This window comes from Psittacula echo (assembly GCF_963264785.1).
Source record: "Psittacula echo genome assembly, chromosome: Z".
NCBI lineage: Eukaryota > Metazoa > Chordata > Aves > Psittaciformes > Psittacidae > Psittacula > Psittacula echo.
This window is the reverse complement of record NC_137742.1, coordinates 13,704,033-13,731,551: the sequence shown is the minus strand read 5'-3', so window position 1 is coordinate 13,731,551 and position 27,519 is coordinate 13,704,033. Positions and strand designations below refer to the sequence as shown.

General features: G+C 40.7%; 1 protein-coding gene across 1 annotated transcript in view; it reads right to left on the bottom strand.

Moving 5' to 3' along the window:
- RAI14 (retinoic acid induced 14) overlaps positions 1-27,519 on the bottom strand; it is a 93,818-nt gene that overhangs the window by 29,113 nt on the left and 37,186 nt on the right. Inside the window, exon 3 of the mRNA XM_080636764.1 lies at positions 10,387-10,517. Coding sequence (XP_080492890.1) covers positions 10,387-10,517 — 131 coding nt within the window. The remainder of the gene's footprint in view (positions 1-10,386; positions 10,518-27,519) is intronic.

Below are 27,519 nucleotides of genomic sequence, written 5' to 3'. Positions count from 1 at the left end.
AGTAAGTTGACATAGGCATGTATGGATTTATAATGAGTTGTGAGAAATTTTTCCCATGTCTCCCACTGAGCACCATCCACTGTGAAGTGATGCACAGAACCTGTACTCTCCTGTCTTCTATTTAAACATGAGATGGCATCTGCCCTCTCCCGATACCCACACAACTCTCTGGCAAAAACCCTATGTGCCACTTCTGTGTTAGCACGTATCTGGAACAGCTTTAAAACAAACGAACTAAAAACAACCAACCCCCCCCCCCCAAAAAAAAAAACCCCAAACACACCGGTTTTCATATAAAGTTTCCAGTTTTGCCTCGTAGCATAAAAACTCTTGTTTCAATCATACACACCTCGAGGTATAGGACATTAATAAAAAGCAAGCCTGCTGAATGGCTGTTTTCTTAATAGAAAACAAGCAATTGCATCGTGCAACACAGGAGCTGGCAAGCTATGGACTCCTGATTTTAGCCTTCAAACTCAGCAAAAATATCCACCCTGCTACTCTTCAGAGAAATTTCTGGGATCCCCAGAAGCTTTATATTTTTCATTCTCAGGTTGTGTTCCAGCAGTTCCATTTTCACACACAGTTTTCTTTGGCAAACTCTGTTACCACACTAACACAAACTCCCACTTCAAGTCTGAAACATAGAGACTTTTCTTCCATGTACCATTAATGGTAAACACAAGTGCTCACAATTCAGATTTATCATAAGAAGTTTCCTGCAGAGTGTCCATTTTTAAAGTCCCTCAGAACTAACGTCATCAAACTGCAACAGAGATTCCGCCAAGTGAGAGCTTCAGGGCACTCTGAAAGTTGCTCACAGAAAGTCTGAAACTTTGAAATGCTAATTTTATTTTTGGTGTTGTAGGGTAGGAAAACAGGCAAAGTACAACAGTGAAGTTTCAAAAAGCTTAAAGGGCTTAGGAATGAGAGTAGTGTCACCTGTGCCTCTAAAGAGAAGGGTAGGGAAGACTCCCTTCTGATAGTTTCCTTAAATACATACCCCACATTGAAAGTCCACAGGGGTGCAGTTAGCTTCTCAATATACCCACTTTCTGGCAAAACATCTTTTTAGGATAGGGTGAAATTCCTGAGATTGCCATGGACGCACCCAGATCAACCAAACTTTCCTTCCTAAGTTAGGCAAAACCAGCTAGCCTTCTGCTGTGTTTTCTTGCAAGGCCAGAATAGAGTTCAGAGTTAAAATTAAGCCCATCAGTGAGAGCAATGACTCGCGTCTCTATTGACTTTCATCCTCCAACTTGGTATTGCTGGCCAGCAAAAGCTAGTAACCACCTTAGTACATGAAAAGTCTAAGGAAAGCAAGGAAATCCCAAACCATGTTAGCATAACAGGAGGCCAAGAAAAGGTTGGAAAGGCTGAGAATAACTGAGCAAAATTTAATCTAAAGAAAATATTTTTATTGCATGAAAATCCAGCAAGCCTCAAGAACTGTGTATAGTGCTCCAAGAATCTCAGAGCACGAATATCCTTATGCAACATGACGGATATAGACAAAGGATAGCTCAGGGTTATGTGTTGTGTTTGAAATCTCTGTGCCTTTTACAATTATGACATTTAAGACCTCTTCAGATCTGAAGCAACAGAACTAGATGTATTTATTTTTTTATTAAACTGTATGAAGTGAACTTCTCTTACTTCACAAGGGAATTGCAAACCAAGTGCAATAATATGTACTTAGAATAATGAAGTTAGTAGTAACATATTCTTCAGAGACCACTTGGTTAAGATGACCTTTTAACATTTGTTTTTATAAACTCGTTAAATGATTATGGCAATATAGTTTCATCTTGCATTTCAGAATAACTATACCACTAAAGCTTTTAAGGTTCCACATTTCTGAAGAGGAGTACGGGCTACAAGACAGACACATGTAGGAAAAGGCAACTTCAGAGCTTTCCTACATTTTCCAGTTAGTACTTTCCTAACACAGAATGCACCTGCAAAGCAGGCAGCAGAAAATGCAGAGCGATATATAAACCCAATAAATAAGCAGCCACCAGCATATTCTACTGCCTAATACCTCATTCTGAAGCTAACAAAAAAAGAAATAAATCAAACATTTGCACACTGCTTCGCCTTGGCTGTCTGTTCCCTTTCTAGATTAGAGTACACTTGTAATCCAGTAGCAGCCAGTTTGTGTGATTAAAATATACACACACAGCTCATTTGGTTGCCTAAGCCTTTGAAAAACATGTAAAACAACTGCAGCCCATTATGTAGATATAAATCTAACTGCAGCCTTAGCCCTGTCCCCTCCAGCCTTAAAGAGCCTGGTTCTGGCCTGACACGAGAGGCACGCTTCCCTGTGTTCCCCTGCCAGCCACAGCGCTCCTCATGCGGAAGTGGGGCACTGGGCTCTGCCTTCACGTCAGCCAAGCTGCAGCTGTTTCAAGCCAGGCATACAAAGGCTTCCAATCATCTAGGCTATGCTCTGATCCAAGCAACTGACAAACTTGAAACCTGGCCAGGTCTGGTAAAATCTGGGTATTTGGCAGTCCTGCGAATGGAGCTGCTCTACAGGGAATTCCAGAGGCTGCCTGATGCTGTTACAGGTTTGGCTGATCCTACCCATAACAGGAGTGGAACAGGCGGCTCACAGGCTATCCAAACACGTGTACAGGGGCCCTTTGAAAGATTACTTGCTTTCTTCTGAGATAGCAGGCATACTAATTGACAATGAAATGCAATAGTTCATTAAGAATGGCCATCCTATCAGCCTGTATGAAAAGGAAAATACAAGCTGGCTCCTAAAAGAAATTACAGACTGATTGTTTCCCCTTTGAACTCTAACTATCATCCACAGGAAGTCCTGTGCATGTCAGATGCAAAACCAATTGGGATGTTTTTCAGTGCTCAAAGAACTTTATATGAAATAGCAAATTTGTTCTCTAAATAAGTGGCATTTGTTTGGTTTACAATATAGGAAATCACTAATGAAAACAAGTAAAAAGCATCAGTTTTTCAGAAGTGAAGTCCAGGATATTCATAACTGAAATCAAATTAAAGAGCATTAATTTGTCTCTTCAGAAGATGGATTTATTTCTCTTTTTGAATAACATCAAGATATAAAAATACCAAAACGTCTTCTAAAAAACTGCTTTAAAAATGCATGATAGAACCTGAATGCTGTTGATTTCAAGTCCTATCCAAAGCATAGCTAACACCTAAAAACTGGATAATGACATCTCCAAATCATCAGAAGTGGTCTACACTGTTTCAGTCAAGGGCCAGAATTCGAGTGATGTTGCTAAGCCACTGTCCATCATATTAGAAAAATTATGGCAGTCAGGTGCAGTTCCCGATGACTGGAGAAAGGGAAATATAACCCCCATTTTCAAGAAGGGGAAAATGGTGACTCAGGGAACTACAGACCAGTCAGTCTCATCTCTGTGCCTGGCAAACTCTTGGAGCAGATTCTCCTGGAAGGCATGCTAAGGCACATGAAAAACAACAAGGTGCTTGGTGACAGCCAGCATGGCTTCACTAAGGGGAAATCCTGCCTGACCAATTTGGTGGCCTTCTATGATGGGGCTACAAAACTGATGGACAGGGGCAGAGCAGTTGACGTCATCTACCTGGACTTGTGCAAAGCGTTCGACACTGTCCCACATGACATCCTTGTCTCTAAATTGGAGAGACATCAATTTGATGGGTGGACCACTCCGTGGATAAAGAACTGGCTGGATGGCTGCACACAAAGAGTTGTGGTCAATGGCTCAATGTCCAGCTGGAGACCAGTAACGAGTGGTGTCCCTCAGGGATCAGTGTTGGGACCAGTCTTGTTCAACATCTTTGTCGGTGACATGGACAGTGGGATTGAGTGCGCCCTCAGCAAGTTTGTCGATGACACCAAGCTGTGTGGTTCGGTTGATACACTGGAGGGAAGGGATGCCATCCAGAGGGACCTTGACACGCTTGTGAGGTGGGCTGATGCCAACCTTATGAAGTTTAACCGTGCCAAGTGCAAGGTCCTACACCTGGGTCTGAGCAATCCCAGGCACAGCTACAGGTTGGGCAGAGAAGAGATTCAGAGCAGCCCTGCAGAGAAGGACTTGGGGGTGTTGGTCGATGAAAAAATGAACATGAGCCGGCTTCAGCGTGTGCCTCACAGCCCAGAAAGCCAACTGTATCCTGGGCTGCATCAAAGGAGCGTGACCAGCAGGTCAAAGGAGGTGATCCTGCCCCTCTACTCTGCTCTCGTGAGACCTCACTTGGAGTATTGTGTGCAGTTCTGGTGTCCTCAACATGAAAAGGACATGGAACTGTTGGAACAAGTCCAGAGGAGGGCCATGAGGATGATCAGAGGACTGGAGAACCTCCCATATGAAGACAGGCTGAGAAAGTTGGGGCTGTTCAGCCTGGAGAAGAGAAGGCTGCGTGGAGACCTCAGAGCAGCCTTCTAGTATCTGAAGTGGGCCTGTAAGGATGCTGGGGAGGGACTCTTCTTTAGGGACTGTAGTGATAGGACAAGGATTAATGGGTTAAAACTTAACCAGGAAGTTTAGATTGGATATAAGGAGGAAGTTCTTTACTGTGAGGGTGGTGAGCACCGGAACAGGTTGCCCAGGGAAGCTGTGAATGCTCCATCCCTGGTGGTGTTCAAGGCTGGGTTGGACAGAGCCTTGGGTGGCATGTTTTAGTGTGGGGTGTCCCTGCTGTCCTGGGTTCAGCAGTAGCAGTCATTTTTCCTCCTTCTTAGTAGCTGCTGCAGCACTGTGTTTTTGACTTTCAGCCTGGGAACAAAGCTGATAACACCGATGTTTAGACTGACCAAGGACTTTGTGAGTCTCATGCTCTGCCAGGGAGGAGGAGAAGCCGGGAGGAAGCAGGGACAGGACACCTGACCCAAACTAGCCAAAGAGGTATTCCATACCACAGCACGTCATGCCCAGGATGTAGAACGGAGAGTTCCCGGAAGGGCTGGATCACTGCGGTGTGGGGGCGAGGTATCGGTTGGTGAGCAGTTGTATTCTCTTCCTTGTTATTTCCTTTATCATTATTACTATTAGTGGTAGCAGTAGTGGTTTGTGTTATACCTTAGTTATTAAACTGTTCTTATCTCAACCTGTGGGAGTTGCATTCTTTTGATTCTCCTCCCTGTCCCTCCAGAAGTGGAGGGAAGAAAGGTGAGGGGGGAAGTGGACTGCGTGGTTCTGATTTACGGCCTGGGCTTAAACCACAACACCTGCCCATGGCAGGGAGGTTGGAACCAGATGATCTTAAGGTCCTTTCCAACCCTGACCATTCTATGATTCTATGAATTCCACTCCATGGATCTCAGTTAAATGTCTGCGTGATTGTCAATACAGTAATGTTTGTACAAAATGTGGATTTTTTCATTTATCACCAAATTATAAAATCAAAGTTAAGTACTGCTGCTCCATTATAGATGTAAGAACATTTCCTCTCACTATACATTAACAATTGGCTCACACTGAAGGTAATGGAAAGTTAATTAGCTCAATTTAGTATTCTGACAGTGCACAGCTTTGCCCAACCATACCCAGATGTATAATTAATGTTTCTAAGTGTTTGTCTAAAACAGAAATCAGATTTTCAGGGAACTTAATATCAACATTTTAAATGAATTATATTCTTCACAGTGTTGCAGGGGAGAGTGAGAACAATAAGGAACAATAAGGATTTGAACCTGAAAAGAACTTCAGTAAAGTTCTGGAGAAACAAAAGCATTTACACCCAAATCTCCACAGAAATAGACTTTACAAGAAATTTTGGAATAAGAACCAGATTTCAGCCATCTGTTGGTTAGAGATAAAACACAGGTGGAGATCACTGTGGTATTCTTTAGTTTGTCCATGCTCTGAAACTTCAACATTTTTGTGACCATCTGGACCATCATTAATTAAATATTCTGATAAAAGTAAATTATAAAATATTTTGTCATATCAGGTCACTGGAACACCAGTGAACTGCTTTCCTGAAGAGGTGACAATCCTCAGGCTCTAGACCTTTCTTGCAGCTCCCACACTGCCCCAATTTTCAAAAGACTAGTAGAAAATCTAGTATGCTTTTCTAGTGTTAAGGCAATTTTAAGAGATGACACAGGATCTGTACAAAAGAAATATCTTCTAGAGCATGGTGTTACACAGAGGACCTTCAATACACACACAAGAAAATCATATAATCACAGAATGGTTTGGTTGGAAGGGACCTTAATGATCATCTAGTTCCAAGCCCCCTGCTTCCTAGAGGATTTATAGCAATTTCTAGCCAAGAAAGGGAAGATAATACAACTATTCTTCCACTTCATAGACTCATCTGACTTCTCCATTTTGAAAATCAGCTATCTGAATCATTTTCTGTGGTTTTCCTTCTCAACTAAAAACAGTATAATAACTGCAATAAATCTGTATTCTTGCAATACCTTCCTTTAAGATAAATATTATTACATATAAGAAAGGATCTCTCAAAGGTAATTAAAATCTGATTTACCTTTTGAACAGTGATGCACTTTATGCCAGTCACCCCAGCTCCTTATACAATAAGATCCAAAAGAGAAAAGAAAAATGAATGCTATGCACATGATAAATATAAAGGATTGGGATTTTCAGTTCAGCCTCCAAGGCACGAACATTCCGGTTCAAATGAAAATATATCATTTCTACTAACTGCTATTGACAACAGTGAAAGAGTCCTTAAACACTGAATTTGTGGAGATTTCTAAAGTTTTTTTGTACCATTGTCAGGCTCATTTTATGAAACAACAGCTGATTCAACTGTAGTTAAAAAAACCTGAAAGACCCCTACTTTTTTTTCATTTAATAGCCATAAGCATTTTATTCGAGTTCAGTTCCTTGCAGAAACATGCCAACATGGCAGTAATGGACTGGCACACAGACAAAATAACTTTAGGACAAGGAAGTACTGCCATTTATACATTGTGAATCCTTTCCAAAATTCTGTCCCTTCCCCACAATATTAGCAGCAGCTTCTTTAAATAACAGCACATTTGGTCACTTGCTCTTATGGAAAGTGCAGCACATGAATTAACACTACGACCTCCTGAAAAGGCTCTCTTTGAAAACACCTTTTTGTTAGTTTAAGTGGGAGTTAAATGATCAAATTCCAAACTGGAAAGTACTGTTTTGTTGTTTAAGGAAGCTGGACAAAAAAACCCTATCTGGCAGAATAAGCCTGCAATGGCAGAGTCAGATTTCCAGATAGGTTCTTTTACAAGTGTGCTTGGCAATAGTCAGTGCTGTGTAAGTGGTAGCAACAAAGGGGCTGTCGACTTATGCCGAAGGTGGATTTGCTTCACGGCCTTAAAATTGATCTATTGTTTATAGAAAGGACTGAGTCAGAGGCAGGGTAGTGGTATGGAAAGTCAGAAAAGTCTTAAAAAAACCATTTAATTACTCTGACTAGATATTTTTAAATACTTCTTTTTAAGAAGTACTTCTAGAAACTTAAACTGCCTTATGAAAATCTGTAAATATTACCTCTAAGAAATTTACTGGTAAACTTTAATTAAGATCCTCATTAATTTAAGCATCTTTATTTTATTGTTTGTGGGCAAGCCACAAAGGAAATGCCGTATAGGACAAAGGCAAAAGAGGACACAGGTGAAATTTAGGCAGTTATGTCCAAAACCAAGCCAGACCTGGAGCACACTGTATGGACTCACTGGAATGATGCATACAGTACTTAACAAGACAAACAAAATCCTGGATTCTGGTCTCTGTTTCTCTCAGTTCAAGCATTTTATATTAAGAAGCCATTTAATTATAACACAAAACCTTAGAAGTACCCTTTAAAAATGAAAAATTACAGTTCTCTCCACCTTCTGTTTAAAATAATGTGACGTATTACTATAGTTCAGATAAATATCTGGGCAGGATCAAGAATTTTGTTTGTAGGATTAGTTACAAAATGAGTAAGTAGGACCTTAAAAGAAACCTTAAGGGAACAGACAATGACAGACCTAACAAACCTGCACTACAACATGTAATTGTTTCTCCTTTTTTTGCTTTCAAGCACATTCCAAAGTCTTTAATCTCATTATGCATGTTGTTATATAATTGGATCCATCATGATGTTCTGGTTAGTCACCTTCAGTCTAATTATGTAAACAAAGGCATCAATATACTCACAGGGATCAATAGACCACTCATCCAAAGAGCTCCCTGCCCACATGGCACTGCAGAACACTGTCTAAAACTGTAAACAGTGAAATCTGAGCACGACGGTGGCCAGTTGTCCCAGAAAAACCTCTCCAGATTGCCATTTCCCAGCATGAGAGTCTCCCATGTTCCAGAAGAGGTATCTGACAAACTAGCACTGTGCTTCCGCACGACACTAAGAAACCCCAGTGCTGTGCTGCAGCAGGGTCCATACCTTGAAGCAGAGATACAGGCATGTTAGGTACCCATAACTGTGTAGGAACTAAGCCCTGGCATCATTCATCACTATGCATCATTCATCACTGTACAGGAATGAAGCCCTAGCATTGCGTTGCACTCTACAGAGGAGAAAGAAGCCTACCTCTAAAGAAATGATGGCTCTAATTCATTTTTCACACGCTAAAAAAAGACTCTGAGGTGGGAAAAATGCAAACAGGACACTGCCCATTATTAATAAGCCATACTGTATAACGTTTCTGGGTCATGATGCTCTTTGGCAGCTCTGCCTCTCTAGATCCCTGTCATTGTTTCTACACCTGTCAGCCTTTATCTTTCAAAACAGAGACAAAAATAACCTGAGCAGTTCTGCTAAGTTTCTGAAAGCACTGGAAACAGAATGAGAGTTGACATGCTGTATTTCTGTACCACAGCAATAGTATTTTTCTTTGTTCTCTCTTCAGAAGTCTTCTAAAACACTACACAGAAATAACTAAAAAAGTGACAATTAAATGAACATACAAAACAAGCAGAAGCAGAAATCTTCATAGCATTAATTCACATTTGTTCCGAGAAATTATCATTATTAGTAACAGTATCATTAATATATGATGACCAACTTCTTTGTAGTTGCAATTAAAAAGAATAAGGGTGAATTTGCAGTACATTTCTGTGAAGCTGAAAATCACTGCCCCAGATCCCTACAGTTACAATCCTGTTTCTTAAGAGTTGAGGCTTGTAGCTACTCACTGATGATTTCAGTCTTAGTTGGTTCCCTAGAAAAATTCATAGTATCACATTATTTGGGAATTGTGAAAACTAGGTGTTACACCAGATATAGTGCAGCTTAAGAATCTAACTCTGAAGTTATGTTGACTGTAAAAACATGCGATGCTAAACAGCTGTAATTCAGAAGATTCAATGGAAGTCATCTTTCATTTTCAAAAGGAAAACACGTGTATGAAACTTTTTAAAATTAAAAACATATTAAAGTGTGGAAAAAGCCCACTTGAAATAATTAGAGGTCTTGGACTTCTGTGGTAAGAAAGTGCAGGTCATTTTGAGTCACGACCATCATTTAGTTTCCTCAGATGCAGAAAAGAAACACCGACGATGAAGAAACTAAGACGAAGCAAGAAGCAGAGCATGAGTCAATAAATGTAACCCAGAGGTAATTTGTTAGAACTTATAATTTGGTATAAACTGCCTTGTGCTGCCTCTCCCAAGACTAAAAAAGGTTTTCTTTCTTCCCATCTATCCAGCATTTTATGATAGCTTTGGTTCTGTCATGGGATGCCTATTTCTCATTTATCCATTTCATTATCTTTTTATGCCATAAGAATGGAAGTTTAAGGGTAGCAACCTCTTGGCTGTAATTTTTTTCCTGGAATCTTTCATCTGCCACAATTCAGAATGTTCACAGGAAAAAAAAAGCAGATGAAGAAAACAGAATATATGAAATATATTGAGACAGCAAAAGGAATCTTGTTCATACAAGACTTTCATTGACAAACTATAATCAGAACAAGGAAGAATTGCACGAACCATTACCATCAACAAGATTTTAAAACTCAGTCACCATTCAGTTCAAAATAACCCCTTACAAAGCAGATTTATTTTAATTTCTATGTCATTAAACCAATGTTCATGGGAAGAAATAGCCCCAAAGATCAATGTCTTTTGGAGTGTGCAGTCTGCAGGGTGCCATAACAATACCAAGTTCCAAAATACCATGTCCTAAAATGGCTCCAATCTATCCAGCAATTAATGTTCAAGTTACCTCAACCGGTTTGTGATTCTGAAATGGCATTTTAAATGTAGAATTACAGACTATCAGAAAGGGCTTTCCAGAAAGCTCTTTTCTTTTTCATCTGTGCTTCAGATGAAAAAGAAAACTTCATTTTCAGGATGGTCACTGGTTCTTAATTCATGGAGGTGGCACACAGATACAAAGCTGGTTTTTCCTCTTCCTTGTACTTATATCACGTGTTCAAGTTGGACTTACGCGGTTTTGCCCTCACTGTCTTGTTTGGTGGCACTGGCCCCCTTTTTGCCCAGCAATGAAGCCACTTTCTCAGGATCGCCATTCTCCACCGCCTGCAGCAGCCGATCATCATTCTTATTCCACTCATTGGTCTGGAGTAAAAGAAAAAGAGGGAAGAAAAATTATTAGTACCAGCACTGTGTCCAGGCTTTTCAGAATGATCCAGCACACTTTCATCACAATAGAAAGCTGAAGCAAAATCCCAACTCAAAGAAATGGCACAGAGAAAGCTGCACAGAAGTAATTTGCAACCTGTGCAGCACAGGTTCCCAAGGACTTAATCGTTCAAGCCAGGGCCTAAGTGATCACTGAAGATAATCTCTAACATGGAAACTCTGTAGAAGAGTAGCGCAGGAAACAAAAAATCCATTTGTTCTTACTGTAATTTAAAAAATTCTTTGTTTATCTTGTCCTGGTTTCTATTTTGGAGCTACACTGGCCCCACCAGATCTTCATCACATACATCATGTGGATGAAGTGCCCCAGCTGATTCACACCCCACCCTGACAACACAAGGTCAGCCAAAACTTTGAATATTTAAGGCTTTTCCCAGCTCACACTTTGTAGAGAGTAACAGAATAAGTAACTGCCCTTTGCAGACTGCAACTAGCTTTACTGAGCTTCTATCCTCCACTTTTGTCTTAAAAACAAACAAATCAGCCACTCAGATAGATGGCACATTTCTAGTGCTGCTGAAAGAAAAGATGGCCACACTACATTTAGCTCTTTCCAATCTTAATCCACTAAGTCTTATTGATCCTTCTCATCAGCTGAATCAGGGAAAGAACACTTCTTCCTAAAGTAAGGATCCCCCCTGTGAACCTTAGGACATGGCCTGTTTTCTCTACCAGACCTCCAAGCTGGATCTAGCAAGACACTAAGAAAACAGGACAGTTAACCATCTGTATCCCACATGGTCACAGCAAAACAAGCTCTGGAAAAGGAATCAAAGTTGCACCCATGCCTCCTACTCTGGATCCAATCTTCAGGAAGACAGCAATCTGGTGCAATAAACAGCTGCATTTAGATTTAGCATTATCACCCTGCTACAGGCAGGAGAGGTATCTTCAACAGACTATGGCTTTCTTTTTGACATCAGTCAGCTCACCTTCAGTATGACTAACCGTTCATTAGCCTTCAATTTCTACAAAACTTTCAGAATGACTAAATTTATATTAATACACTCATTGAAAAACACAGAACTTAAAATCCCACTTTCTCCTGATGCTCTACACAGACTTTTTTGCCCCCAGCTGAACAAAAGATTTAATGTTTGTCTGGACTTGTGAAGAGAAGCATACAAGGTGCAAACTGATGGGAACTAACTCCACAAGCTGTGCACACCCAGAAAATCAAAACAGGAAGAAAGTGTTTCAGGTTATTAGTTATTTAAAAAAGAAGTAATTAAAAAACCTCCACCAAACATTAGGGAGAGTGCACTCTGAGCAGAAGAGAAGAGCTGAAAGACCACCACCTGGAACCAAGATAATGAATGGCAGCTCTGTCAAAGGAAGTGGTATGCAGAAGACAAAGAGCAACTACAGTCTGTTATGGCAGTGGTGTGACTGGTGGGTAAAAGCATATCAAGCATTCTTTATTCTTCCAACAGTGGAATAAACCTCTGCAAACCTCAGAGCATTAATTACATCAGCAAAAAAATTGTTTCCTTTAACAGTATTTAGACTCCATGACAATGAGTGGCCAGCCACGCAGCAAGCTCCACCTAAAATGAAAGACGTATATTCTTCATTTGGGGAGTTTCATGCTTTAAAGGCAGCCTATTATGAAAAGCAGATGTTACAAAAAATGCATTTTACTTGCAAATAAAATCTTTTAAAGCTAACACTGTTTGTCTGACAGCATATTATGCTTTCAGTTTTGGAGTTTGTCCTGTTTATGTGGGTTTTATTATGCAGTCATGTAAGATACAGGATATTTGATGAACCACCTTTACCCACGAATCACCAAGACGACTGTAAACCATTGGTAGCATCTAACTCCTGAACTTACTTTCTTGTTTCTTTCACATTTTAATCTTGGAAAAGAAAGGAGGAGATGGCAGGTAACGTTAATCTACACATACACACTTATCCTCCTCCCCTCCCTTCCCCGTCTAACCCAATACTAACCCATACTTTGAAAGAGAAACGTAACACCTACTTTTAGATTTTCTCATGACCTGAAATAACCAGTTTACTTCTGAAATACGAAACAGAATAAACTATGGGAAAATGTTGAGATTAAGGCCTGCTGAAAATCTTTGGCAGAACAGCTTTCAGGAGAACATTCAGTGTTTTAGTACAAAAATGGCCATGTCTTCAAGAAGCAGTTCATTAAATTGAAATCTTAACATAATCCAATATGCAGTGTTCTGGTTTAAGAAAGCTAGCACAGTAATGCCAACTCCCAAATTCAAGAAAGAACCAAGATCAAAAGTCAATGAGAAGCTGCTGTGATAACTATATCCTTGTCTACAATTACACTGTCATTAACATCCCAGACCCAAGAGATTCCTTAATTACTCCTCAGTATGTGGAAGCTGCCCCTAGGAAATATAAAGATATTGGATGGGAAGCCCGGAGTGTTCTGAAAGTGATTGTATTGCAGGATGATGTTAATAGTAAAAGATTTCATCACGTGGCATTAGCCTCTTATACGAACAGAGACTTTAATTCATCTTTACTGGAGCTGTAGTTTTCAACCATAACCTTTTTGGTAACAAAAAATACTCACACACAAACACAATTAAAGAAAGATTTCCTGATGCTTTATTTAAAAAATTTCTTCCTACTTATTATCTCTACAGCCAAACAGATTCCCTCGTATTTAAGAACTAAACAGAACTGAATGTGGACAAACCATTAAGTGACACAGTCTCTTTCAGGGACCCCGAAAACACTCAGTTCTATCAAATTCATCTCAGTGTCAAGGAAAGGCTGCTAGTGCACATTTCCTTATTTTCCACACAAAGCTGGTAGCTCTTTTTCCTGCTTAGAGGAAAGTGGTAGAGGCTAGGATAGGATTTGGTAGTTATTTTTGACCACTGTTTTCAGTTCTATATCTAATTAGTGTCTCTTGTAAGCGCTGTGACTCAGAGTTGTTAAAGGAATGAATAATTTTAGAGACTGGTGCATACTTAATCTGCTTCCAATTGCATGTTTCCAAAGGTCCTTTCCAACCCTAACCATTCTATGATTCTATGTTATAACATCTTTAACACTTGTTAAATCGTATCAGCAATTTTGTTTTGCCACTGGAAAACAAAAAGATATAGGCAATTCCTCTTCATCATTGCGCAGCAGAGTTATGCTCATTTATAAACTCAAATGGCTGTGTTCTACATAAGATGCTTAAAAGCCATCATGCTGTATTGCCCATATAAAAGTTCTGCATTTCTTCATTAAAGTAATAAAGATTCCATTCCAGGGCATTAATGAACTTTATTAACACTATTGTAGATGACATGTCAATTTCATATTCAAGCTTTCTCAAAATTATACACATTTAACTATAATGCAAGTTATATAAATTTATTTACAGACCTAATTTTATTTTCAAAATTAAATTAGGGATAAATCACACTGAATAAATAACTACGCAAGCTTAAACAGTTGCTCAAGTATTCCCCTGATAGGACTGAACTGGTATTTTTCTTTCCCACTGTGTTCAAAACAGCAGCATTGTAAAATGCATTCCAGAAGTTAAAGATACAGCTAATAAAATAAATGGCATGCAACGGCCTCTCAGAAATGTCCATTTCAATAGTGAATTGCAGCCCTATTACCCATCCTCTTCAGGAAAAAAAGGGAAAGAAAATACATATGATACCCAGAAGGACCTGGTACTCAGGACCTAGCAAGCAAGTAGGAGGCATTTAAATCAATAGGGCTCTCACAGTGCCTCATGTAATTAAAACCTGCACAGCTACTGCTGCCCAGAGCAGCCCTCTGAACAGGGGCAGTGATGGTTACATTACGTACAATTTCTGAACTTCTGGTTAGGGCATTCCCAGCTATGGCTGATACTGTTCAGGGTAAAAGCCAACCTGAACTGCCATTTGTCATGCAGCACCAGCATTTGTTTTTCCTGGAAAACATACACAAGAGATGCTCCCTTCTGCAAGAGTACTGGAAGAACTGAGGTGGCCAGCATGACTGGAGACCATAACTTCACAAACCCACTGCATCAAGCTTCCTCCACTGCAACCTCATAAACTATCCCATTCCACTTATCCAGGCTGCACAAACACTTGTGTAAGGCCCCTTCTTCAACTGCCCCTGTGCCACGTCCTGGGCTCCTCAGCACTCTTCCCTTGCTCTCTCTGTCACTAGGCTCCTCAGCACTCTCCCCTTGCTTTTATCTACACCCACTGACTTTCACTTTTCATCCACTTAGCATTGCACCATCCACCAAATAGCTTATGGCAAGTTTCAGTCCTGTTACTACCACTCTTTCAGGTAGTATAAATGAATGTTTCCTTTCATGTCAGAGATGCCTAGACATGTAACATGCTGAGCAAACCCACATAGGGCACACCAAACTGCAGGTTAACGCAGTTAGCAGTAGGGTCTTCAGGAATCTCTCTAGTATAACATCAGAGCAACAAAACAGACTCGAGCAGCTAATCAGGTACTTTTCATCACAGTAACTCTAAGGGGTTTTTTCTGGTTTTTACTTGTTTTGTGTTAAGAGTGTTGCAAATTTTGCAAGATAACCAAATGAGTAACCCAGCATGACGGATGGTGCTATACATGTAACATGCAAATAAAAAGCCCTCATCCAGTCAGTGTAAAGGTAAACACACACATGATGAATTTGGAAGAATCTGACCCTGGAAAAGACTGCTAATGTGGGGTTTCTTTATCCCCACCCACCCCACCCTCCCGCCCTGCTTCTGTAGGCCACATGCCAAACAGTTATCAACAATTCCTTCAAACAATTAACATTCCGCAATAACAATGGTTTGTGAACACATGCAAAACTCAACTCGTGAGACACATTTCAGTTTCATGTAGGAAAACCAGTGCTCCACTCAGTACTTCTTCACGTTGGGGCTGGGGGGTGGATTTGCTGTTTTATGGGGGTTTTTAATTAGCATTTGCATACTGCTGAATTTAGGTCGCAACAATGGGCATTACATATGAAGAAGCAAATCAAAGCTTCTTAAAGCTCAAGAAGTGCAAGGTTTTGGATAAAACAAGGAATTTTCAGTCATGCCTAAGAACAGTGAATTTTTCCCTATTAATAGTAGTATAATTATGCAAGGGATCAGACAATCCATCATCCCTAATAAACACTAAATGCAACAATTACCTGCCATGCTGAAGCAAGGAATCACAAGTACAACACAGTGACAACTGAAAGGATGGTAAGACAAAACACAAACATCATGTGGCTTAGCAGAGCTGGGTTTACCTTTCTCACTGAAATCTAACATTCCTCTCAAGTATGCTCTTTAGTCTTAAATTTTCACTTTTCAGATAGGAAACCATGCTGTATGACCTCACTCAGACACATCTCTCTGCTAACAGTTAAGTGTTTTCCATATTTAAACCTTTAGGAACCTGAGAAAAAAAGTTGGCAGGAAAGAGCTAGCCATGCCTAAGATGGAAAGCCACTCCAGCACAAGGCACTGGGGTGAAGGTTAACAGAGTAAGGCAGAGGGCAGCGGAGAACTGATGGGCTTGAGTTACACCATCAGTTTATGATTAGTGATTAAAAAGGGCACGATACTCAAGCCCAATGCAGAGTGCTCACACCACCTCCAGTGATCACTGTCAAGATAGGCTGAACTCTCAAAACTGCAGCTCCATCCACCACAGACACACGTTTCAGCAGCAGTTACTGACAGTAGTTGCACTGACAGTTGTCAACCATCTCTCTCCTCTAAGCTTCCTCTATCTATGCGCAGGTTATTTCCTCTGCAAACCCAGAGATAGTTCTGTGGTTGCAAGATACTAATAGAGTAGTTACCCTATTCTTGGGGATGAAACTGCCCAGTAAAAGTCCTCCATTATTGGGATCACATACAGTGTGTTGACGAGTTGACAGGCTGTTTTGAGTCCAAAGAGAAACCTTCCTATCAAAGCCTACTTTTTTTAATAATTAAAGCTTCCACTACCCATTTTACATATTGCTTTCTCTATCACAAAATGAAGATTTTCCTTTCTAGAAGAGAAGCTCAATAATTAAAAAATATATAAAAGGTACCCATTCTTTTTCCAACACCATCACAGCAGGATATTAAGCCTCAGCTGCCTTTGAGATTATCGGTAAACGTCATGCAAGAAATAACAACGTATTAGGAGAGCTGGTAGCTCTACTTAGCACTTGTACACAGTGTTTTCCATGTGCAAAGACCTGAGCAAACATTAACTGGACAACAACTTTGTTTCTTTATCTTTGGCATGCAGCCTACAGGAGATGATTTAAGTGACCTTGCATTGTTGCAAACCTACTGGAGACAGAGTTAAGTTATCTGCACTGAAATCAGAACTGCAGGGAAGCTGAGTAGCAAATTCCTGGTAATTCCAAACTCAGCAACTCGCTGTCTGAAAAGGAAAGGAATACTTAAAGACTGGCGTCACAAACAATCACATGGCAAAGACACTGAACACCACTGCATCACAAGGTCAACCACGAAAGTCCGCATGTGTTGGACTTCCCAAGAGAGTCTTAAAAACAAGAACAATCCCATTGTAGATAATGCATGCACTAGACAAAACATCCCTCAAAGTGAAAACAAAAGATGATGGCTTTTCTCAAAAGAATGGCTTGTCTGAAAAAGTTATAACCTAGGGGTCAGTGGTATGTGGGTAAGTAGGCTACACCTTTCCCTGACCTCCATCCCCAATTTGGACATTGCATTTGCCAGTAGCAAGCTTCTCTGGTTGGAATACAAATCTCCCTTGCAGAGAGAGCAGGATGTTCAGCTTATCAGCAACATCTTATTCAAACCTGTGGCAGTAGCTCCCAGGACATTCAGGGGTCAATAGATGCCAGAAGCTGCTGTCCTCCAGGTCCCTCTCAACTGGTGTAGCTCCAGCTTTTTCCTGTACCTTGCAAAGTCTGCCCATGGCGCAAACATAGCACCAGTGGCATTGTAAGCTGACCTCTCTTCCACTCCACTCCATTGGGCAGCACTCTGAAGGCCATGCCAAAAGATGTTATGTTCATTAACTTCACCACAAGTGAGGTCTTGACCTCTAATTAAGTTGTCAAAAACAAAGCGTGGCAATGGTTTTCAAAGTAATTCGTAGTGATATCATCTACATGTCGCTAATTGCTACAACAGAAATAGTCTTTTCCAGCTTCATTTGATCATCCATGTTCCCTGTTTTAGGTGACAGACAGCTAATAATATTAATTCTATTTACATAAGAAGACAAAACATTTGCAACTTACAGAGCTTACATATACATTTCTATAAAGGTTGAAACAGCAGCAGTAATGCAAGTAATGTGAGCATCTTAAAACCATAAATGTTAATGCATTGTCCTTCTGCTTCTTGAGCTCCTATGCACAGCTGGGGTAACTGTCCACACAAAACGCACAATGTTTGTTTGACACTGGCGACTGTATTTCTGTCAGACCATGAATTCCATTTGAACGGGAGGTTAAAAGCACCATGGGGAAGGCAGGAAGAGTTGGAGTGAATGAACAAGGACTGCAAACAAAAGACTAATGGTAGACCGTCAGTAAACCTTGATAATTATCCATTCATTGGGTAGCTTCTGTAGATAAAGAAGTGATTATTATCCAAGCAAGCCTGAACCCCAGAATAATGAAACTGAACAGCAAGTCACTCAGCAGGGCGCTTCGGTCAGCCAGTGAGGCTGCTCGGAAACTTTCCTGGCAAAAGGGGACCGCCAGCTGTGAAATGAAAGGGTCTTTCACCAGCAGAGAAGGGGAAAGATGACCTGACTGAAATGGTCATTGGAGACTGCAGGTTTGAGGAGATGGGGAGAGGAGATGTAGGAAAAAGTTAGCATGGTTTTTGCTTAAATAATGACTGGAATCTGCAGCTTGTGAGCTGTGCTCCAAGAACACTTGAGAGAGAAATTAAAAGAAGAACGAGAAGAAATGCAATTAAAAGTTTGCTGTTTTGCTGATAGTTTCTTGTTTGTTTTGTTTTTGTTTGGTTTTTGGCTTCGTTTTGCCTTTTTTTTTTCCCTTGGATTGTTGTTGTTTTGCTTTTTTAACAAGCCTGTGTTTGGTTTCACAATTTCACTGACTTTAAAGGCACAGTAGTCACAGCCCAGTACACGGAATCTGCATAGTTAATAAAGCATACATAGGCAGTCTCTTTGTATTTCAGCTGTAAGATTTATTTCTGTAAGAGTAAGAGACTCTGAGTCCAGAAGTCTCCAAGGGAGAGCATGACACAGTCCACCCAGAGCCAGGAATACAGTTAACCCTCATCTAGTGAGCTTAGAGGCACGTGGTAGAGTTCTGTGTGGGCTGAGATGCACATAGCTTATATATGCTGCTCATTTCACATCCTAGTAAAGGCCACAATGTATTTTTCTTCCAGCTACTACATTTAAGACTTTTAAAAAGATAAAATAATCAATCTTTGCATTTGAGGAAAAGTGAGATTTCATGTTAACATCATATCTACATACATTAAGACTGGTAATTTCTTTAAGCAGTTACTGATGTTTTCATGTAACCAGTTTCATTCCAATGGAGATAAAGGAAGTGATGAGTAAAAAGCTCACAACATTCAAGGCATTAGGATAAAATAAGAAAAATTAGATCTAAATCATTAGTAACACACCCCCAGAGCACTGAGAGTAAGTCCAGCTACTGCCCATTTGTTACCACCTCACAGATCACCAATACAGCAACTGGAGATTTATCTCTACTTTGAGATAGCAAAGGGTATAACAGTAACAACACCATATGCAATTCATCATTCTCAGTAAGACAGAAGAAAGTAAAGTGAAGAATTAACTGTGTCTATTTGTATAAATGGAGCAACGTTTACCTTAACACAGGTTAAAAACACAAGGGACTTTTTAAAAATAAAAGATCTATATCAACCTTGTCTGAAGTGACCATCTCTCATTGAGATTTTCACATAGTTACAGTATCACACAGTATCACAGTATGTTAGAGATTGGAAGGGACCTCAAAAGATCATCTAGTCCAATCCCCCTGCCAGAGCAGGAACACCTAGATAAGATTACACAGGAATGTGTCCAGGCGGGTTTTGAATGTCTCCAGAGAAGGAGACTCCACAACCTCCCTGGGCAGCCTGTTCCAGTGTTCTGTCATCCTCACTGAGAAGTTTCTTCTCAAGTTTAAGTGGAACCTCTTGTGTTCCAGTTTGTACCCATTACCCCTTGTCCTATCATTGTTTGCCATTGAGAAGAGCCTGGCTCCATCCTCGTGACACTCCCCCTTTATATATTTATATACACTAATAAGGTCACCCCTCAGTCTCCTCTTCTCCAAACTATAGAGACCCAGCTCCCTCAGCCTTTCCTCATAAGGGAGATGCTCCACTCCCTTAATCATCTTAGTTGCCCTGCGCTGGACTCTCTCCAGCAGGTCCCTGTCCTTCCTGAACTGAGGGGCCCAGAACTGGACACAATACTCCAGATGCGGTCTCACCAGGGCAGAGTAGAGGGGAAGGAGAACCTCTCTTGACCTACTGACCACCCCCCTTCTAATACACCCCAGGATGTCATTGGCCTTCTTGGCCACAAGGGCACAGTGTTGGCTCATGGTCATCCTGCCATCCACTAGGACCCCCAGGTCCCTCTCCCCTACACTACTCTCTAACAGGTCGTTCCCCAACCTATATTGGAACCTGGGGTTGTTCCTGCCCAGATGCAGGACTCTACACTTTCCCTTGTTATATTTCATCAAGTTTCTCCCTGCCCAACTCTCCAGCCTGTCCAGGTCTCGCTGGATGGCAGCACAGCCTTCTGGCGTGTCAGCCACTCCTCCCAGCTTAGTGTCATCAGCAAACTTGCTGACAGTACACTCAATTCCCTCATCTAAATCATTGATGAATATATTAAATAATACTGGTCCCAGTACTGACCCTTGAGGCACTCCACTAGATACAGGCCTCCAACTAGACTCCGCCCCATAGACTACAACTCTCTGGCTTCTGTCCTTCAGCCAGTTTGCAGTCCACCTCACTACCTGATCATTCAGACCACACTTCCTCCATTTAGCTATGAGGATGCTGTGGGAGACTGTGTCAAGTGCTTTGCTGAAGTCAAGGTAGACCACATCCACCGCTCTGCCATCATCCATCCACCGTGTTATTTCCTCATAAAAGGCTATGAGGTTGGTCAAGCAGGACTTCCCCTTGGTAAAGCCATGTTGACTGCCCCTCATAACCCTCTTATCCTTGACATGCCTTAAGATGGCATCAAGGATAAGGTGTTCCATCACTTTCCCAGGGATGGAGGTGAGGCTGACCGGTCTATAGTTACCCGGGTCCTCCTTCTTGCCCTTTTTGAAGACTGGAGTGACATTTGCTTTCCTCCAGTCCACAGGCACCTCTCCCGTTTCCCAAGACTTGGTAAAGATGATGGAGAGTGGTCTAGCAATGACTTCCGCCAGTTCCCTCAGCACCCGCGGGTGCATCCCATCTGGACCCATGGATTTATGGATGTCCAGATTGCTCAACTGGTCTCTAACCCATTCCTCATTGACTAAGGCAAACTGCTCCAGTGACCTGACTTCATCTGAGGTCTCAGGAGTACAGGGCTCTTCAGGACTGCCTCCGGCAGAGTAGACAGAGACAAAGAAGGCATTCAATAACTCTGCCATCTCTGTATCTTCTGTCACCAGGGCACCCATCCCGTTCACCAGTGGGCCAACCTTGCCTCTGGTGTGAGTTTTATCAGCCATGTATTTTTGTAGTTCTTAAGATCTGAGCTAGAACTAACCCAGATGACTGTTCTACCCATCTTAAAATTACTCAGTAAACATCACTAAAACTAAAATACATCTTATGGAACTACTCTTTACTGCTGGACACATGGCAGCTTTTTCCTTAAAAAAAAAATCCATGGGGTGTCAAAACATAGACTTAAAAAACCCCACACATTTCTCCAGTGGTTATCTAATGACCACCAAGAATCCTCAGGTTTTCTTTACACTTACTAAAAATATATAAAAAAGAAACTTACAATCAGCATGATACGCATGGAAAAGACCATTTTCTAATAAAGTTTAAGACCAAAAAACTACTGAAACATCAGATTTTAGGTATGTATCAAGGTCAAATAGCAACTCACATAAGGTCTTTCAAGTTTTCAGGATTTCTGCTGAAAAACTGCTTCACAGTCAGTTGAGAAAAAGAGAAATTATGAGATTTAAAGTGGCTGGACAATCTAGTATAACCTATTATCTGCTAAATGTGTTTCAGTGGTAAGCAGGCTGTAAGATACAGGGACAATGCCAACTATGCAAACAGTTTGTTTATTTAGCTATTGTGTTGACTATCTTGCATTCCTCACTACTGTGTTAGACACAATGTTCTGCGAAGATCAGAGTGTGCCCAATAACCAAGGCATACATATATCAGAACTTTCTGGTTAGAGACAGTAACAGGAACCGCCTCCTTGCTTTCTACATTGTTTTTAAATTCAGTACCACTTATTTCTTGGTATGAGTATCTAATCTGACTACATCTACCTAAAGATCTGGTAGCACCCTCCAGTTTCTCTTGCCTAGTAGATTTAGTCAGAGAACACAGGTACTTGCTGGATCTTCTTGCTTTCAGATAGGCAAATGGACAGTCATTGTGCTGGAACCCACTCAACTGCAACATCACCTCACTTCCTAGGACTGGCACTTTAGTCCTATGATTCCATCTTTCCCCCTGTCTGCTGCTAAACCTCTCCAAGCATTGCTTATCTTGCCATTTCCGCACAGTAAACTGGCTTTCACTAAGTTTAGAGCTGCTGCCCATTATTCTGCAAAGGGGAACAGAGTTACCAAGGCGAATTATGAAGTCTGCAAACAAGAAAAAAGGAATTGAACACCAAGCAGGATTGCACACTATCCAAAATTACATTAACTGATCAGTATCACTACACTGTAAGATGTATTCATAAGGTAGAAGCCACCATGGCACTTTATTTTTATATTACAAATGTCTACATGATAGCACAGCTCGCAATTAAAGTGGTTTCCTTTTTTTTTCCTCTACCAGGAAGACTGAAGTATTTACTTGACAAACCTCCATCATCTTAATATTCTCCACAAGCACCAGAAAATATCTTAGATGGTTGTTTTTAGAACCACTTCACAGAGTAGTGTAGGGGACAGGGACCTGGGGGTCCTAGTGGACGGCAGGATGACCATGAGCCAACACTGTGCCCTTGTGGCCAAGAAGGCCAATGGCATCCTGGGGTGTATTAGAAGGGGGGTGGTCAGTAGGTTGAGAGAGGTCCTCCTTCCCCTCTACTCTGCCCTGGTGAGACCGCATCTGGAATATTGTGTCCAGTTCTGGGCCCCTCAGTTCAGGAAGGACAGGGACCTGCTGGAGAGAGTCCAGCGCAGGGCAACTAAGATGATTAAGGGAGTGGAGCATCTCCCTTATGAGGAAAGGCTGAGGGAGCTGGGTCTCTATAGTTTGGAGAAGAGGAGACTGCGGGGGGACCTTATTAGTGTATATAAATATATAAAGGGGGAGTGTCACGAGGATAGAGCCAGGCTCTTCTCAATGGCAAACAATAATAGGACAAGGGGTAATGGGTACAAACTGGAACACAAGAGGTGTTGTGTTCCACTTAAACTTGAGAAGAAACTTCTTCTCAGTGAGGGTGACGGAACACTGGAACAGGCTGCCCAGGGAGGTTGTGGAGTCTCCTTCTCTGGAGACATTCAAAACCCGCCTGGACACATTCCTGTGTAACCTTACCTAGGTGTTCCTGCTCTGGCAGGGGGATTGGACTAGATGATCTTTTGAGGTCCCTTCCAATCTCTAACATACTGTGATACATTCTTTTTTTGTATCTACTAGAATGTCATTGTAGGAAGCAATACAATTTCAAAATTCATAACAAAACATGTATCAATTTCTAAACTATTCAGAGTAGGAAAACAGTCTATTTATAGTTGAATTTGTCATTCTTGTAAAGGACATATCCACTGTTACAAGGTTATAGCCTTCTATTCTGAATCTCATGACAAAGCCAAACAAAACACAGTGCGTACATAGAGAGAAATCCCTGTTCCAAGAAATTATTTTGTTTGGAGTCTTCAAGGGCTCAACTCAATCTCCAAAAGTACTTCATGACTACAAAAGAAGGCAAAAAAGTTTCACTGTCTGATCTCCATGAGGCCATCGATAGATGTTTGTGCTGTGGATTGACTTCTAGATCTAATATTTGTCAATCTCCAAAATCAAATATTAAAGCAGGAAACTAAGCTTAGCTGCTTTTACTTCCACAGGAGCAATGAGGGATAATACAAGAGTCACAGGAAAGTTATACTTAAGATAGATTCCCATTTGTATTTAAAAAATTGGGAAAGCAAGCTTTTTTTGCAAAACAAAAAATTGTTTTGCATGAAAATAGAATCCACTTTAGCAGCCAGAGAAGAGCATGTGAGATTTCACACGCCACATCTTCCCACACTGTTTATCCTCCACATCACATGCACCAAGAATCAGACAATTTTTTTATGCATCACTCTCTATGCAGAATATTCAACTGCACAGACGTGGCAGGCTTTAAGTAAAAGGAGAGAAAAAGCAAGCAGGCACTCACTCTGATTCCTTCCCTTGGGACTCACCTGCAGAAGGAGCCCCATTTCTTTACAGTGATGCATAATAACATGCACAGCTCTTACGCAGATTTTCTGTTGAATAGGCATGAATGGCCTCACTTTCCACCTGGTGAGAGCCAGAGCTGCCACACCATCCTCCAAGCAGCGGTGGAAACCCAGTTTGGGCTACCCCAAGCTACTGCTGGGGCTTAACTCTTGCCTGTTCAAACAGTGACTGAGCTATCTGCTGCCTGGCAGAACCACCCCAGTCCAGTATTAATGGACCAGTCTACACATAAATAAACCTCCCATTGTCATCTGAATATTCTTATTCATGTGTGATTTACTAGAGCATTAAGTGCTATTTCTATAGTGTTCTTGCTAATTTGGATGCCCTGCACCTCATCAAAATATGCCAGGATTATGCACACAAGATGACAGAAGTCGCACACAGACTTCTCTCTTTTTCTTTTTTTTTTTTTTTTAATTAAAGATTCACTTGGCTCCAATTAATTACTTCTAGGCTGGACTATATTTGCATGCCACAGTCATTAAGTTACTCTCCCCATTAGAGATAAGTGCTGTCAATGCTTTGTGTGCCATAGTCTTGATCCCCCTCTGTGAGGAATACTGTTGCTGCTACATCAAGAAACCCTACTTGGGTTTTCTAGTTTACCTTCTGATTTCTTCACAAGATCCATGCACATTTTCTATAATAACAGAGTTCAGCAGCTTAACAACCTAGAGATTTTCACCTCCCAAATACAAAGCCACCGTGAATTAAAAATCTACAATGCAAAGATGCACAAAGCATAAAATCCTGAAGGACAGTACAGTGCCTGGTCTCTCTGGAGACAGAACACATAAACCCATGTAAAGAAAGTGGGCCTGCTGTGCTATCAGCCCATTTCGCACCATCAAATCATTCCTGTTACACCCATAACCTCTTTGCCAGGGTCCACAGACTGGCTGACATGAGAGAGAAAAGCCTAATAATACTAGAAATCTTAAAAAATGCTTCCCTACAGCCACCCTATACCTTTGATGCTTACAAGCAGAGAAACCTGACAAATATCCCTAGTCACATTCCCTATTACATATGTTTATATACATTTCAGAGATTAAGACTGCACACTAAGTCTGTACTGTATTCTTGGAGTGCACCTAATGCAATAACTATGAATAAACAACTGGTCAATTCAGACTCTTCCCAGAAACAAATGGACAGTCAATTCTCATCCTTTTCAAAACAAGCTTTTCAATAATTTATGTGAAAGTGTGGAGTGAGAGTAGGAGAACAGGGATTTGTAACAGGTTTTAAGTTCTTTAAGGAAGAAAAGAAAATGCCCAAGAGCTTTGTGAGTCATGACAAAAACGTAGATAATGTGCGTTTCTTGGGGGTTCTTGTTTCTTCTAGGAATCCACGTCACATCTTTGGGGTTCCCTTCCATCTCATGAGATAGGAAACCCACAGTAACATACAAGCTTTTTTTTTTCCCCATCCTGTAATAGCATCTTTAACAGATTCAATTAATGACTGTAAAGGATTATACAAATATTATTATTTATATAATTAACTAAATAATAGGAAGATGAGGCAATTTTCATTGCCAGAGACAGCAGAAGGTTTCGAATTTCAGGGGTTAAAAAGCCCAATAAATTTAACAGTCTTTTGAAGACGCTAGTGTAATCCTTCCAAAACTGAAGAGAACAGATGACTCAACCATATGGCCAAGTTCCACTAAAATTCTGTCTTGTAACCATAAAATATGATGTAATGCAGTTTGGTCCCAGGAGAAGGAAAGGCGTTAGACATATGTGACATGCACAAGCATTCCCTGAATCCATCTGGCTAGCTATTTTAAAAAGGTATCACACAAATAAGCAGAGGTTTTTTAGAAGTCTCCAAGTTAAATATTCTTAAACCTTCTCTTGGAAAATAAATGTGTATTGATCTTACTATCTTCATGAATGCATCAACCATTATTGCTACAAACACTGCTCAGCTAAATAGGTATAATGAACTACTTGCTTGTTACACCTTCCTGCAGCAATATAGCTTCAAGAAAGTTTGTGGTTTATTACTACTTCACACTTAAATAACATAAAAATGATAGAAAAGAAGTTTAAAGGACTATTGGAAATTCAAAGAGCTTCCCTTTTAAAAATATCTAGCGAGGATACACATCAACTAAGAATATGCTTACAGTAAGTGGCAAAATTTCTTGCATTATGTAAAGGTTGAATGAAAAAAAAATTCTAAGAAGGAAACTGGAGCTATCACCTATAACAGGTAAAATAGTCTTCCTTGATTACTCAAAAATGCACAGTAGAAGTCATCAATACCTCAGTTATTAAAATATTTCACAAAATCACTTGGAATTAATGGTAACCATTCAGTACATTGTTATCACTCTTGTCCTCATTATACTCAGGGCACCATTTAAGAAGCCGCACACAGATGACTTAACTAAGCATGCAGTGTCTAACAGTCCTATTAAAAGAAATCAACTTTTTATTATAGGTAAGTTTAAATCCAATCACAACTCAAGGCAGTTTCTACTAGAAAAATACATTGATTCTAGCACGAAAAGTGAGGAAAAATGAGAAGCAGCAATAGTTTCATTTTTCATAGTGACAAAGCTAGCAAGGGAAAATTACTGGGGACTGACTGAAATTTAAATAGTCCACAGCTTTTCTAACATCACCATTATACAATTCCCCCCTATGTAATAATACCTTGTTTGCAACAGAGACAGGATCCCGGCAGTCACTTAAAGAGCATACACTGAGTATTCTTTTCCATAGCAGTAAGCACACTTAACCACATCAACATGAAAATCTAGAGAAGCAGCAGAAACCAAGAAGCCAAGTGACTACAAGGGGAGCAAAGAAAAGTATCCATGTTTCCTGACACCCAGCCCAATCCCTATGAAACTGAAGTGTTAGGAATCACCAAGTAAGATATAAAGAAGAAAAAGAGTAACTACAGAGTGTACATCAACTGTAAATTCAAGCTGTTAATTCAATGCCGCACCAAATGTGCAGCATTGTTCTCATTCTTCAAAATAGCATTACAGCTGGAAAAGTTTCAGAAGTGAAAAGATAGAATCACAGAATAGTTAGGGTTGGAAAGGACCTTAAGATCATCTGGTTCCAACCCCCCTGCCATGGGCAGGGACGTCTCACACTAAACCATGTCACCCAAGGCTCTGCCCAACCTGGCCTTGAACACTGCCAGGGATGGAGCATTCACAACTTCCCTGGGCAACCCATTCCAGTGCCTCACCACCCTTACAGTAAAGAATTTCTTCCTTATATCCAATCTAAACTTCCCCTGTTTAAGTTTGA